At 43.7% G+C, this 12950-nt stretch overlaps 2 protein-coding genes across 2 annotated transcripts; one reads left to right on the top strand and one right to left on the bottom strand.

Annotated features, from left to right (window-relative positions):
* The first annotated feature begins 1545 nt into the window (after positions 1 to 1545).
* Positions 1546 to 2493, top strand: LOC111143544 (olfactory receptor 2A12-like). Its single transcript, XM_022497370.1, has one exon. It carries the CDS (start codon positions 1546 to 1548, stop codon positions 2491 to 2493), a length of 948 nt encoding a protein of 315 aa, XP_022353078.1.
* A 6839-nt stretch (positions 2494 to 9332) lies between these two features.
* Positions 9333 to 10268, bottom strand: LOC111143546 (olfactory receptor 2A12-like). Its single transcript, XM_022497371.1, has one exon. It carries the CDS (start codon positions 10266 to 10268, stop codon positions 9333 to 9335), a length of 936 nt encoding a protein of 311 aa, XP_022353079.1.
* Positions 10269 to 12950: the final 2682 nt, after the last annotated feature.

Raw genomic sequence — 12950 nt, 5'->3', positions numbered from 1 at the left:
GTAATGGGCTCCTGTGATGCCCTGTACTTATTTCTATTAGCAATTATCATTTGACTGCCATTCATTGCTTACCAGTCTCCTTCTTATGTGTGGTCTTTGAGGGAAGAGAGTTTTATTATTGTATTCCTAGTACTTAGCAAAGAGGTTTGACTGCTAGCACATATTTCCATGATAGTGCTTAACACATTGGAATATGGTTTATGTCTCTATTCCTCTATTTCTCCAACCAGATTGTAAGCTCCTTGAGAATTAAGAATATAATTTGTTTGTCCTTGTCTCTTTGCCTCCTAGAACAGAACCTGGTACGTAAGAGTTGCTCAATTAGTGTTTATTGACCATTTGATGAATGACACCATGAGGAAGGGAATTTGATGGGAACTTACATTACTAAGCTCCTGCTCTGTCCTAGTCATAGTGCTAGAGGCTTCACACCTATTATGTACTCCTTCTCACAAGATCTCTTCCTGGTAGGTATTACACAGAAATTACAAAGAAGGAAATGGGTTCAGGGAGATTAAATTACTTGAATAGAGTCATAGTTGAAGTACCAAGACTTGAAGTCAAGTCTTCTGACTCCAAATCCCATGCTCCACTAGAACACACCACCTTCTATGCACCACAATCAAGGAAACAGCCCTAACTTTTAAGATATAAACTAAATCCATGAACAGTCTTTAAATGTGTCTCTCTTCCAATCATAAACCTCAACTGCAAGAAAGAAAGAACTCCAAGGAATAGATTGGGAGGGGCATTCCCACCAGGCTGCAAGGATTCAGAGATACTGAAGCTGCCTTTAAGCAAACAAACAAATAAACAAAAACAACAAAAACCTGGTTATTATTCTACCTCTCTTATAGTTTTAGGGTCAATCAGGCAGATTCCTCCCTTAATTCATGGGTAAAGCCAGGAGAAGGCAGAGTGGTGAACAACTTCATCTCAAATAAAATCACATGTGAAGAAGCTTCCAGAGACTCAAAAGATTCAAGAAACACAGACATGGGTAAAATTTTCTAAAAACTTTTAAACATGTTTCTAAAGACATTTCTGGATTCATATATCCTCCCATATTTCTGACTCACCCCCTTTATATATCTGTAATGATTGGAAGGTAAAAGGACAAAAGAAAAGTGTTCTGAGTGTTTGGTTTTTGAGAAGATGGATGGGAGAGGTCCAGATCATCATCCCCCTCTATAACCAGGACTAGGGGAGAAGAACCCCAATGTACTATGTGATGGTAGCTCCTGAAGGACAAGAAAGCAGGTGGCCTTGCTGGGGATGATATAATAAAATGATTCTCTGGCAGTCTTAAAAAAAAAAAAAAGATTTGAGCCTGAGAAATAGAGGATTCCAAGAAGATTTCCTTCCCTTTACCCTCCCCAAAGTTAGCCTCGTTCTGGCTAGACCTCAATCTCTGACTTCATATTACTTCCAAGTCGTATGCAAGTAATCACTGACTTTGTCAGCAAGTGATCGTCATGGTACCTCAATGTGCACCCTACGCTGGGTTACTAGTAGTTCTCTTTCTCTTCCTGCAGCTGAAGGAGAATGCAGAACTTCCCCTGGGACAACCACAGCTTCGTGTCTGAATTCGTCCTTCTGGGCTTCTCCAGGGATCCCTACATTAATGTAATCCTCTTCAACATCTTCTTCTTTCTCTATCTCTCTACACTTGTGGGCAATGGGCTCATTGTCACCTTGATCCACATGGACTCCCACCTCCACACACCCATGTACTTCTTCCTCAGTGTCCTCTCCATGTTGGACATGAGCTATGTCACCACTACTGTGCCCCAGATGTTGGTACATCTGATCTGCAAGAAGAAAACTATCTCCTATGTTGGGTGTGTGGCCCAGATGTACATCTTTCTGGTGCTGGGCATCACTGAGGGCTGGCTGTTCTCTGTCATGGCCTATGACAGATATGTAGCCATCTGTTATCCACTCAAGTACAAGATTATCATGACCCCATGGCTGTGTGGGGCAATGGTGGTCTTTTGTGGATTGTGGGGAATCAGCTGTTCCCTAGTCTACACTGTCTTCACGATGCGTCTGCCCTACTGTGGCCCCAATGAGATCAATCACTTCTTCTGCGAGGTCCCTGCTGTTTTGAAGCTGGCCTGTGCAGACACATCCCTCAATGACCAAGTGGATTTCATCCTGGGCTTCATCCTTCTCCTGGTACCCCTTTCCTTCATTCTGGCCTCTTACGTCTGCATCTTTGCCACCATCTTGAAGATCCGCTCAACCCAGGGTCGACTCAAGGCCTTCTCCACCTGTGCTTCCCACATCACTGTGGTCACCATGTTCTGTGGACCTGCCATGTTTATGTACATGAACCCCGGGGCCAATGCCTCCCCAGAGAGGGACAAGAAACTGGCTCTGTTCTACAATGTTATCTCTGCCTTTCTCAATCCCATCATCTATAGCCTTAGAAACAAAGACGTGAAGAGGGCTTTCCTCAAGTTAACAGGCTGGGGTAGGGCCTCTGAGTGAGGCCACAACCAGAACTGAAACCACAAGTGCCACCCATTCCATCCCATTACCCACTGGATAGGCAAGAATCACTGACTGAAGGGAGATAATACATAAGGAAGGTGCCTGGCTGTGACTTGTTGATGGCTACAGCAACAGAGCTACCTTCAAACATTAAGAAACCCAACTTTACTGTAGACAAAGTGCCAATCAGGACTTACGTCTGATTCATTTCTCTTTCCCAGGGCTTAGCCCAGGATCTGGAACAAACAAAACATCATTAACATTTGCTAATCAAATGGCAGAGTTCCTAAGGTTCGAGCCTATTAAATCAACTCAAGATGGCCAGGACAAGAAGACTGACAGGACCCATATCAGTGACTTTATTTTATCTCAATCAGGAGCATGAACAGATCAAAGAAACACAGTCTCAGGAGAAAGGAAAAGTGGTCTTAGAAACAGGGTTCAGAAATCGGTCATTGTTCATACAGCACTTCCATGGGAGTATGGGTCCAAGGTACACAGAGAGTCCCTGCCGTGGTGAAGAGATATTTTGAGGGGCCCCCTCGTATACAGATAAAACATCACCCAAACCATATCACACTAGGTCAGAGAGCATACTTTGCAGCAAACCCTCACCTTGTAAGATTGCTGTGAGAAGTTAATGCAAGTAAAGTTCTCAAAATAGTGCTTGATGCATTGCACACTTTACATAAACATTGCCATTCTTGTTATGCTCTACTTCTCTTTCCTAATACCACAATTACCAAGCAACTGATCAAGACCATTTCAGCTTCAAAAGAGGGGCCACTTGGCTCTCTGGAAAGGATAGCTAACATTATAAATGAAGAGGTTGGCATTTGTTTATACTTCATTCTGGTGTGGATTTAGTAAGTCTGGGTCTGTCACCAAGAAGCTCATGAACTCTGAATTGGCAAAACTACAGAAAAATTATGACACCCTTTCAAGATACCAAATGAAGAGAACCTGATTACAAACAGCCAGCACTCCTCAAAAGATACCTTTACTGATATCCTCACATGGTAGAGCTTTTTAATTTTTTAAAAGATTTTATTTATTTATTTGACAGAGAGAGAGAGATCACAGGTAGGGAGAGAGGCAGGCAGAGAGAGCAGGAAGCAGGCTCCCCGCTGAGCAGAGAGCCCAATGCAGGGCTCAATCCCAGGACTCCTGGATCATGACCAGAGCCAAAGGCAGAGGCTTTAACGCACTGAGCCACCCAGGCGCCCCGGTAGAGCTTTTTACTTTTTTTTTAAGATTTATTTATTTATTTATTTATTTGATAGACAGAGATCACAAGTAGGCAGAGAGGCAGGCAGAGAGAGAGAGAGGGTGGGGAAGCAGGCGCCCTGCTGAGCAGAGAGACCAATGCGGTGCTCGATTCCAGCACCCTGGGATCATGACCTGAGCCGAAGGCAGAGCCTTTAATCCACTTAGCCACCCAGGTGCCCCTGGGTAGAGCTTTTTTTTTTTTTTTTTAATAATATTTTTTTAAGATTTTATTTATTTATCAGAGAGAGAGAGACAGAGAGGGCATATATGCAGAGGGAGAGGGAGAAGCAGACTCCCTGCTAAGCAGGGAGCCTGATATGGGGCTCGATCCCAGGACACTGGGATCATGACCTGGGCCGAAGGCAGATGCTTAACAACTGAGCCACCCAGGTGCCCCTGGGTAGAGCTTTTTAAATAAACATTTCTTCAAATCTAAACTGAGTAATAATGGTGTTACAAGAGTACTCGATTCAAGAGGATACTGACGGGAATGGCAGGATATAATGATCATAATGGTGCTGGCTTGTTTTACCAGTGTCAGAACTCTTCGCCTATAGCTGTGGCCCCATAGACTGCCCAGCACCTTGGAGGAGGCACAGAAAAGTTGCTCCACAGAATCTCAGCAATTGAACTGACCACCCAGTGCCTATCAAAAGAGGCAGGCAATACTCCAGAAGCAAGAAAGTAAAGCAACACTTCAGTGAAGCCTGGATTAGAAAGGTAAGCTTTCATGAGGAGCCCCTACTGACCTTCACAAAATCTCCAAGTTTTGCCTTCACTCTTTCTACCACCAGGAAAAAAAAAAGGAAAGAAGCAGGACTTCCTGGCATTAATTTTATCCTTGTCATGATTCTGAATTCCCATAGTCCACAAAACTATCCCAGCTTTTCCTGTTCCAAATTTGGCTTTGAATTTGAAATCTAAATCACCTAATGGATAAAAGTGACGGGTTATTCAGTGTAATGATGCCATGGAAAAGTACTGTTAGATTCTCGCTTTGAACACAAAGGAAATTCGAAACTATTAAGCCACCTTGTGATTAATATCAGGCCTCTTTAACCTCAGAATTATGGAACCGCCATTAACTGATAGTCCTCAATAAAACCATATTGGTTCCAACAAAAGTTATACAGAGGGGCACCTGGGTGGCTCAGTGGGTTAAAGCCTCTGCCTTCGGCTCAGGTCATGATCTCAGGGTCCTGGGATGGAGCCCCACATCGGGCTCTCTGCTCAGCAGGGAGCGTGCTTCGCCCCCCGCCACCTGACTCTCTGCCTACTTGTGATTTCTGTCTGTCAAATAAATAAATAAAATCTTTTTTAGAAAAAAGTTATACAGATTCAACCCAACCAGATATCACTGAAGGTGTTTTGAACTCAGCAAATCAAGTAGTAATAATTGTGGTATTAATGGCAGTTATTACTATAACTTGAATTTGGAAGGATAATATCTGGCCTCACATTTCACAGCTGTTTATAAGACATTTACTGAACATATTTCAGAAAGCAGTAAGGAAGGGGGCTTGAGGAGAGATGCTGGGCATTGGGAGAGAGCAAGCAGATACCACACAGAAGGATTGACAGGACACACCAAGCCCCCAGATTACATGGGCAAAGAATGGATAGTAGAGCTATTACGGGAGTTAGTTATGCTTTCCAGGCTACTTCAAGATAATAGTGGTACAAAATGGGAGGAAATGGAAGGACGAAGGGATTCAATTAGGCCAGAGAACAGTGTCGTGGTATTAAGGGTTAGAGAGAACTGGGGGAGTTCTGGAGGAGAGGAAGAATACAGGAAATTTAGACTTCAAGGTGCACAATATTCCAGGTGATTAGGAAAAAAATTAATGCAAGAGTGTTGCCTCTAGGGAAAATTCAAGGACACTCGACTGGGAAGGGAGTAAAAACCAAAGCAAAAAACAAAAACAAAAACAAAACCTAATTCATTGATACCCAAATTAACAGAGAATTTATTTAACAATAATTTCTTTTCCTAAAGGTTTTGTTTATTTATTTGACAAAGAGAGTGAGTGAAAGAGGAAACACAAGCAGTGGGAGCAGCAGGCAGAGGGAGAAGCAGACTTCCCACTGAGCAGGGAGTCCAATGCAGGGCTCCATCCCAGGACCTCAGGACCACGACCCTATCCGAAGGCAGATGCTTAACCAACGGATCCACCCAGGCATCCCTAACAATAATAATTTCTAACTCCATCCCTGAATATACATCTGCCTCCTATGAACTGTGCTGGTTTGTAGACCAAATTCCAAGAGGACAGGGGCTGTGACTTCTTTCTGCAGTGCCAGAGATCTGGGAATGACAATGGGCAATCAACTGGCTCCCATCCACGAACTATAGGGAAGCAGAGATGGAGGTGGCTGGCTTGAGTAAAACCTTGCTAGCTTTCTTGATTTCTCCATTTCACCAACACACCAAGGCATCACGTATCCTCCCTTCTTCCTTTGTTACATCTTTCAGCATCTCCCCATTCACTGCCGCCATCCACGACAAGCACCTTCACAAACCATGCCGAGATCTCCCTCAGTAAGTGCTCTTTAATCCAACCCCTCATCAGGTATCCCAAGCCATTCTTCTGAAAATATTGCATCACTACCTCTCCTCCACCCCATCCCTCAACCCTGATGCTTAAAAATACAGGTTGTTCATCATTGTTAAAATAAAATCCATTTTCACCCTGAATTACAAACTGTAGCAATCTGTCCTTGTAGAAAAACTAATAAAACCTCATCACACTTTAGCCACAAGACTCACCTCTCCACTACCCTGATCCCTGGCTGTCTAGTTGTAAAAGAGCCACCAGGTGGACATCCCACCTTCTGGAAGGAACTCCAACAGCCACGAAGACTTCTCTCCCATTATCGAGGTAGCCCACTTCCCCACAAGGCCTGAAGCAGGAAGCTCTCATCAGCTACCAAGTTCCCTCCACCAATGCCGTAGCTTCCTACCCCGTCCCCAGATGGGGGAAGGAAACACTTCAAAAACCCACGAGACCCTTCACTTTCTGCCTGAAGCCCTCTGGAACTGCTGCCCGGCTCTTTGTCATGCCAGATACTGGAGCCCATTGGTGCAGCTGTACCCACTCACCCAAATGCCCTGCCTAGCCCAGCGCTGTTTCAACATTGAGTAAATGCTTTTGGACAATACTAGCACCCAAATCTGCACCTAAGTACCAGAGACAAAATCTCTACCACCCCAAAACCCTGAACTCTCTAGTCATTCATTATTCCCAGACTCTGCACAGCTCCCCCCCTCCATTTACCCAAGTCCCCACTTCTCCCTTTCCCCAGTTCTGCCTCTCTTTGCTATCTTGGCCTCATATTCAGCCACTGTGCCCACAGTATCTTCAACCTGGAATTCTCCCTGGGGACACCACACCCCCTGACGCTTTCTAAGAGAGAAGTGCTTTGTTCTCATTCCTAACCTGTGAGTTCCCAGACATTCTCAACCCTATGACCTCTTCTCTCACTTCCTTTCTGGTCATCTCAAGCCACACCCACAATGGAGTTCATCACCCCTAAAACTGCACTGCTCCTCAGTAAGAATCCAAACATTCCCACTGCACTGAGCATAAAGTAAACACTTTCTATAGGGCTCATTAGGACTATCTCTTTCCTACTTCTCAATGTCATCTCTACCTCTCCTGCTCACTTTATGGTGACCATGGGAGCCTTCTTCCAGTTCTTTGGAAAATGCAAAGTCCTTTCCTGACCTGAGGCCTTTCTACCTAGTATCCGCTTGCCTGAAATGCCATTTTCTTGGCTCTTTGCAAGGGTGACTCCTCTCATCCACAGGTATCAGCTAAACCTTAAACCTTACCAGGGCCTTAACCTGTTAGCTTTCAGTAAGTAGATTTCCCTCCATTTTTCTCTATTACAGAAACTACTTATGTCCTGAGACAACTGTAACTTCATTTCTCAATAACTGAGCTTGTTTTCCATTTTGAGCTATCACTCCAGTGGTGAGAAAAACAATACTCATTTTCTAGGGATTTCTATCTCCCTCTCCCTGACTCCAAGTTCTGGAGAACTTACAAAGTGTTGGGGTATACAGTGGTGAATAGGAGTGGGACGAGAGGTAGTCTGACCTTCTGTGCCTGGCACCCATTGAGAGAACCTCATTCCTATGAGGTCATCAGCCCTTCAGAGTCACTATGGCATTGGGTTTGGCGTTGTCATTTCATGACTGTAAATCTCTCCACATATCTGTTTTGGTTTCCCCAAGGCTTGATACTGGGCCAAAATGGATGCTCAAGAAATACTGGAACTGAATCGACTCGTCCCTGAGGCCTTTGGGCCACCACTGAGGCATGAAAGGAAGCTGCATGTTCATGCTAACTCTGAGTCCCCATGCCAGGATTCTTAGCTTCATATGTCATTTAAATCCCTTGAAAGAATGAGAGTCACTGCTATGTGTGCTGCCCACTGTAGTTTACAAAAGACAATGCACGTGCAGCAACTTTTATTCTTCTAGGTTCTCCTTAACCCGTTTTGTGGTTCAGAGAGGATTCACAAGTTTACAGCATTCAAGTTTCATTTACTCCACCTTCTGTGGCATAGAATTTTAGAGATACAGAGGTCTTGGATACCATTACATTTAAGATGATCATTTTATAGATGAGGAAAGTGAGATTCAGAGAAAGAAAGTGAATTGCCCAGAGTCATAAAACAAGTTACAAGGTTGGAACTAGAACCCAGGTTTCTTAATATCAGATTCTGTGTCCTTCTGCAACACAATGCAGAACATACCATTGGCTCCATGAACCACATTGGTTCTGTACACCAAGTCAGGTATCGGGCTACCTTGGTTCCATATACCAGTGGCTTAATTTTCAATGTTAGCTACATATATTCACTGTTTGCATGTACCACTTTGATCGCCTACATCATCTTGGCCCTCTACTGTGTCCATGTACCATGTCATTTACAATTACCATGTTTCATGTTGGTTACATGTATCCTATTCCTATACCATTATGGTAGATTATATTACCACCCCCATTATTGCTGCTTTCACTATAGAAGAATTCTATATCCATACTGCTGCCACATGACATGCATTACTTTTCTGTGGGAAGAAAATACTTCCTGCCCTTTTGCTATTGGGTTTGACCATATGATTTGCTTTGACCAGTAGGATATCAGCAAAGAGATGTGTTTCACTTCTGAGCAGGAGCTTTAAGAGCCATCATGTGTCTTTCTCTTTGTCACAAGAATGGGATATTCCAGATAGAGCCTCCCCTTTCAGATTGGATCCAAGAATCCAATGGCAGAAGGCCAAAGTCCACCTACAACTGACATGGAAAATGAGCAATAAATGAGCTTCTGCTGTTGTGAGCCAGGAAGATTAGAGAGTTCTTTGTCACTGTACCACAATGTAGCAAGTTCAGCAAGACGGCCCTGTTGGTTTCATGCACCACATTCGTTCCACTGACTAGGTGCTATATTTGTTCCAATGTGCAGTACTGTTTGCAGACATTATAAATGCGTTCCTTTTCCTTAGCACTGGACACTTTACTTCAGGCCTCTCCTGTCTCCTAATTTACCAGGCCACCCTACCCCACCCCATCACTTTGAAAAAAAGCCCCTTTAATGTCCTTGTTCCTCAGACTATAGACCACAGGGTTGAGGAAGGCAGTAAAGACATTGTAAAAGAGTGAGATCTCCTTGTCTCTCTCAGGAGAATAGCTGGAGTTGGGCTTCATGTAGATGTATATGGCTGGAGCATAAAAGAGTGTGACCACGGTCAGGTGGGAAGCACAGGTGGAGAAAGCCTTGCAGCGGCCCTGAGTAGACTTGATCTTGAGAATGGTCTGGCCAATACGGATGTAGGAGGCCAAAATGAGGGACAGTGGGACAAGAACCATGAAGATACTGATGACCAGGTCCACCGTCTCAATGAAGTGGGTATCCATGCAAGCCAAGCTTCGTACTGAGGGGCCTTCACAGAAGTAGTGGTTGACCATGTTGGGCCCACAGTATGGCAGCCTCATGGTGAGGAAAGTATGGATCAGAGAAAAGAAGAAACCACAGGCCCAGGTCCCAGCTGTCAGCTGTGTACAGAGGTCCCAGCTGAGGATGACAGTATAACGCAGTGGGTGGCAGATGGCCACATATCGGTCATAAGCCATGACTACAAAGAAAATACACTCAGTTAGGCCCAGGGCACCAAACACATACATCTGCAGCCAACAGCCAGAGAAGGAGATGGTCTGAGAGTGAGCGAGGAGATGCACCAACATCTGGGGGATGGTGGTGCTGACATAGCCCATATCTAGCAGGGAGAGGATGCAGAGGAAGAAGTACATGGGTGTGTGGAGCTGCATGTCCAGGCAGATCAGGGTGATGATGAGCGCATTGCCCAGGACTGAGCTCAGGTAAAGGAGAAGGAAGGCAATAAAGAGGACTCTGTTAGATGTGGGGTCACTGGAGAAGCCAAGAAGAATAAACTCAGAAACCCAGCTTTGGTTCTGCCGTGGAGGCGTCCACATGGTGGGGCCTATAAGGGAATCACACTCGTTTAAACATCATCTGAATCCAGCAAGAATGTTGGCCCTCAAGGTAGGGATTTTAATTCTGACCCCCATGACTCTACTGTCTTGAACAAATTACTTAACAGCTCGTAATACTCATCTCTCAGGGGCTTTATGAGGAGTAGAGGAGATATAGATATAGATATAGATATAGATATAGATATAGATATAATCTCAGAGGATATATATTATATATCTAAAGCATCTGATACAATGCCTTCAAAGAATACAGAATGCCAAGTGCTCATACGCAATCACCCCAGTCTTACTCCCCACCCCTCGACGGACAAATTGGTTGCCCGTGTCTAGCGATAATCGATGTACATCACATCAGCTCTAGCCCTCAAACCTTTAGAGGTGGAGTTCCCCTCTGCCCTAGAGATCCTTTTTCTGGAAGTGCTGCTACAAGCCTCTCCTCATTCCGCAAACCTTTCTCCTTGGCTGGCAGTCAATGTGAGGCTTCGTCAATAGAGAGTGCTAGAGGGGCACTGTGATGTGCTAACCCTGGGAAGGCACTGAGGTTGGGACTTCAGTCCTTCACTCAGCTTGAGAGCCAGTAGCACTCACCTCAACTGACCTCAGTGGACCAACTGTAGTCACACACTCAGGCTACACTGTCCCCATCCAGTGGCCACTCCTATGCAAACCCTGGCCACCAGCAGCTGACAGGTATCCCTGTGGTAGCCACACCCTCTTTGAAAAAGTATGAAATCCGTCTTTTTGGGGGGGGGTGGGCAGGAGCGGGGATGGAAGAGAAAGAGGTTCTAAATAGTCAGTTCCCAGGGCGCCTGGATGGCTCAGTGGGTTGGGCCTCTGCCTTCAGCTCAGGTCATGGTCTCGGGGTCCTGGAATTGAGCCCCGCATAGGGCTCTCTGCTCAGTGGGGAGCCTGCTTCCCTTCCTTTCTCTCTCTGCCTGCCTCTCTGCCTACTTGTGATCTCTGTCTGTCAAATAACTAAATAAAATCTTTAAAAATAAATAAATAAATAAATAAAGAGTCAGTTCCCCCTCTGTGTGTCCTTTCGTTCAGCCATGAGATAGGAGCTGCTTCCCCCCCACCCCACTTGCTATTTCTGGATCTCTTTCATCCTTTTTAGTAGTTACCCACGTTTTACCAGTTAATGATTCTTTATATTGAATTTTCCCTGTTCACACGACTGATGTGCTCTGTTTCCTGACAGCACCCTAACTGGTATGGATGCTAACTCTATGTCAAGTGAATTTGATAAGGAATGGAATGGGACATAGTTACAGGCTCTCTATCTATAAAGTATTATTAACTACCTAAGTAAGAAGTAGTAGCTCTCAGTGGAGAAACTGGGCAATATCTTAACTGAGCGATTACAGTTAACATCACCAATAAGGAACAGATAGACACACTGTGTCTCCATATCTGAAATCCTAACAATATAGCATCTATATATTAGTTCAGCCCCAAACGCAAAATCTGAATCTAATTATGAGGAAACATCAAAGAAACCTAAATTGAGGGATACTCTATAAAAATAACTAGCTTTTAATCTTCAAAAATATCTTCATCACAAAAGACAAAAAGAGGCTGAGAATCGGGGTGCCTCAACGGCTCAGGCCGTTGAGGCTCTTACGCTCAGTTCATGATTGCAGGGTCATGGGATCAAGCCCCAAGTTCCCCTCAGAGCTGAGCAGGGAGCCTGCTTAAGACTCTCTCTCTCTCCCTCTGCCTCTCTCCTCACTCATCCTCCCGCCCCACACGCGCTCTCTCGCGCTCTCTCTCTTTAAAAAAAAAAGAAGAAAGAAAGGAAAGGAAAGGAGAAAGGAAGAAAGAAAGGCAAGCTGAGAATCAATATAGGTGGAACGATACTGAAAAACAAAGCATAACAATTAATGCAATGTGTAATTTGGGAAAGGGACGAATGGCATAAATAACATTACTGTGACAACTGATAAAATTGAAATATGAATTAGATTAGATAAATGTGTCGTTAAATTTCCTGAATTAGACAACTACTATATAAGAGAATATTCCTTTATTCTCAGGAACTATTTATGAAAGTATTAAAGGGTAAAGGAATGTGATGTCTGGAAATTACTCTCAAATCATCTGGAAATTATAACATTAACATGACAAATTATTAAAAATTAATAAATCTGGGTGTGGGGCATACGGGATTTTTTTGTAGTATTCTTTCAGCCTTTCTATAAATTTGAAATTATTCCCAAAAAGTCTTTTAAAAATTTTAAAAAAATTTAAATATGAAATAACTTTTTCAGACAAACAAAAAGTAAGATTATGTGAAGGGAGTTCTTCAGGCAAAAAGAAAGTGATAGAAACATGAAAATGCAAAAAAGAAGGGCAAGTCCTTCAAGGAAAGGATAAATATGTGGGTAAATATAAATTTTAAATGAACATAAAACAATAATAAACTCTTGTGGAATTAAAAAAAAATGAAGGGCAAAGATCATGATAACAATAACACAAGAAATTGAGGGGGAAATAAAGTCAGAGTTTTCTAAGTATGCAGTGTAACTGGAAAAATGGTAAAATTAATTATTTGCATTAGACTTTAACATGCAAGATTTAGGTTGTACCTCTAAGGAGATCATTAAAAGACTAAATAATGTGGGGCGCCTGAGTGGCTCAGTGGGTTAAAGCCTCTGCCTT

Source organism: Enhydra lutris, unplaced genomic scaffold, assembly GCF_002288905.1.
Source record: "Enhydra lutris kenyoni isolate GAN:26980312 unplaced genomic scaffold, ASM228890v2 scaffoldscaffold9, whole genome shotgun sequence".
Lineage (NCBI taxonomy): Eukaryota > Metazoa > Chordata > Mammalia > Carnivora > Mustelidae > Enhydra > Enhydra lutris.
The sequence above is the reverse complement of the archived record's forward strand: the minus strand, read 5'-3'. Positions and strand labels throughout refer to the sequence as shown.